This window comes from Drosophila tropicalis, unplaced genomic scaffold (genome assembly GCF_018151085.1).
Source record: "Drosophila tropicalis isolate 14030-0801.00 unplaced genomic scaffold, ASM1815108v1 contig_9, whole genome shotgun sequence".
Classification (NCBI taxonomy): domain Eukaryota; kingdom Metazoa; phylum Arthropoda; class Insecta; order Diptera; family Drosophilidae; genus Drosophila; species Drosophila tropicalis.
Genome location: NW_027173398.1, coordinates 307,312 through 309,359, shown reverse-complemented (window position 1 = coordinate 309,359; position 2,048 = coordinate 307,312). Strand labels below are relative to the sequence as shown.

General features: G+C 34.0%; 1 protein-coding gene across 1 annotated transcript; it reads left to right on the top strand.

The window, feature by feature from the left end:
* Window positions 1–549: 549 nt before the first annotated feature.
* Window positions 550–1,362, top strand: LOC137586101 (thioredoxin). The gene is made up of 2 exons (XM_068302111.1): window positions 550–868; window positions 953–1,362. The coding sequence occupies exons 1-2, from the start codon at window positions 680–682 to the stop codon at window positions 1,247–1,249; spliced, it is 486 nt and encodes a 161-aa protein (XP_068158212.1). The 5' UTR covers window positions 550–679; the 3' UTR covers window positions 1,250–1,362.
* The last annotated feature ends 686 nt before the right edge of the window (window positions 1,363–2,048 follow it).

The window sequence follows — 2,048 nt, the reverse complement described above, 5'->3', positions numbered from 1 at the left end:
CCCACGTTGGCCAACACAAATGCTATAATTTGATGAAATGGTCCATCCATAGATATACATAGATCGACCTCCATTTTTTTATCGATAGTCATTATATCGATAATAGGAGCTTCCTAGCTGGACTTTGAGTGGTTTAATCGTTTCCTTCCAATTGATTTTTAAAATCCTTTAGAACATTTTCTGTGATAAAAAACATAACCATTTTAGCAAATCCAACTTTTTTATATTTACATATACATATGTAGAATGTTAAAAAAATTATAAATAACGTGCAAAGTCGTTTGGAGAGTTCATGCATATGTTTCAATAAATATTGAATAACAAATACTAAATACACAAAGACACCACGAAATTCAATCATTATTATTAAATTTTAAATACATACAAATAAAAGCGCATTCATTCACAAAGTATTTGGTCAGTAATATGAAGGTGCACAAGGGGCAATTTTACAATTTTAAAATTTTGCAATGTTATCGAACCGCCTGCCGAATCGAAAAATAATCTATTTCAGAGTTGATAATTTTGCAGTGTTGAAAAACTTAACCTGATTAGGGTAACTTTTTTTTTTTTTTTTTGTTTTTGTTATTGTTATAAACAAATAACTTCCAAAGTAGTGCACGAAGCCCTGCATAACGATATAAATAACACTAAATAAACTTGGTGAAACGCTGCTATAATGCTGAAAATAACTGCACAGGGGATTGCTCTACGACTGGCAGCCATCCAGACCAGCGCACAAAGTAACTGTCAACGCTTTACTTTTCCTCCGCAGGCGGCGGCCAAGTCAAACCAAAAGTGTTTGTCACAATCTCAAATTTTTTGCAAAAAGCTGATGATCAAGGATCACTATGAGTTTGATCAGAAGGTAATATGAACAAAGCCGGAAATTGACTTAAGCCATTCGTGGTTGTTATTGCTAAATTTACATTACTCCATCCGTTAATTTTAGGTAATCAACAGCGATAATCCGGTCATTGTAAATTTTCACGCGGAATGGTGTGATCCATGTAAAATTCTTACCCCGAAAATGCTGGAGCTTCTGGAAAATTCAAATGAAATTGATTTGGCTGTCATCGATGTGGAAACAAATTTGGACCTGGTCGAAACATTTGAAGTTAAGGCTGTACCCGCTGTACTGGCCTTTCGTAATGGCGTCGTAGTAGACAAGTTCATTGGGTTGGTAGATGCTAATTCAATAGAAACGTTGATTGATAAACTAAAGCGAAAACAACAGCAAAAGCAATAAAAACATGATAGTCGTAGTCCTAGTTTAGACACACGTAAACTGAATTATTTATACATATGTATGCAAAGATAAAATAAAAACAAGGTTGCGTTTGGGACCAGAACCTGGCAGTATTTTAACAGTTATACATTTATTTAGAGTGTTAAATACATTTGGGTATGTACAAATTTTGTATTACCTGATAAAAATTTAAACTCGAAACATAACTGTAGGAAAAGATACCGCGATTTCATGAAGTAAATCATACATATACATACATATGTATGTAAGTTTATTTTTCTAAATTGGTAAAATTGGTCACCTATGTGGTCATCTCAGCAAAAACCACCAATTTTGTCTGGCCAAATATTCATTACGTGTTTCTAAAATAACATCATATACGTTTAAACATTTTCAAGAAGCTATAGAACTGGTAAAACTAAGTTCAACGTTATTCCACATTTTTTCAATTTGGCCCCAGCATTTTTACATATGTATATACATACATGTATGTAAAAATCCGAAAGTAAGATCAAAATTACCTAGTTTTCAACGCTCCACAAAAACAGATTTATGCAAAACTTTGCAATTATCTTTCCCCTTTAGTGCATTGCACAGCAGCCCTTGGAAGGTTCTTGGACATGAACAAGAAAGAGATGGAGGCTAGTTGTATGTATGTACATGCATACGAAATACCTAAGCCACAGTGGGTAAAGAGAAGATCCGGTCAAGCTAGGTGACTTAAACGGAGCACAGTTCTCATTTTGGCACGCAACTTATCATCTCTCCATCTATATCTACCCATCTATTCACGTATGTA

What these genes read in the sequence shown, in the direction of transcription:
- LOC137586101 (XM_068302111.1), top strand. Translation starts at nt 680, where the DNA reads ATGCTGAAAATAACTGCACAGGGGATTGCTCTACGACTGGCAGCCATC. An exon ending in ACTATGAGTTTGATCAGAAG is followed by an intron (nt 869 to 952) that starts GTAATATGAACA and finishes CGTTAATTTTAG; the next exon opens with GTAATCAACAGCGATAATCC.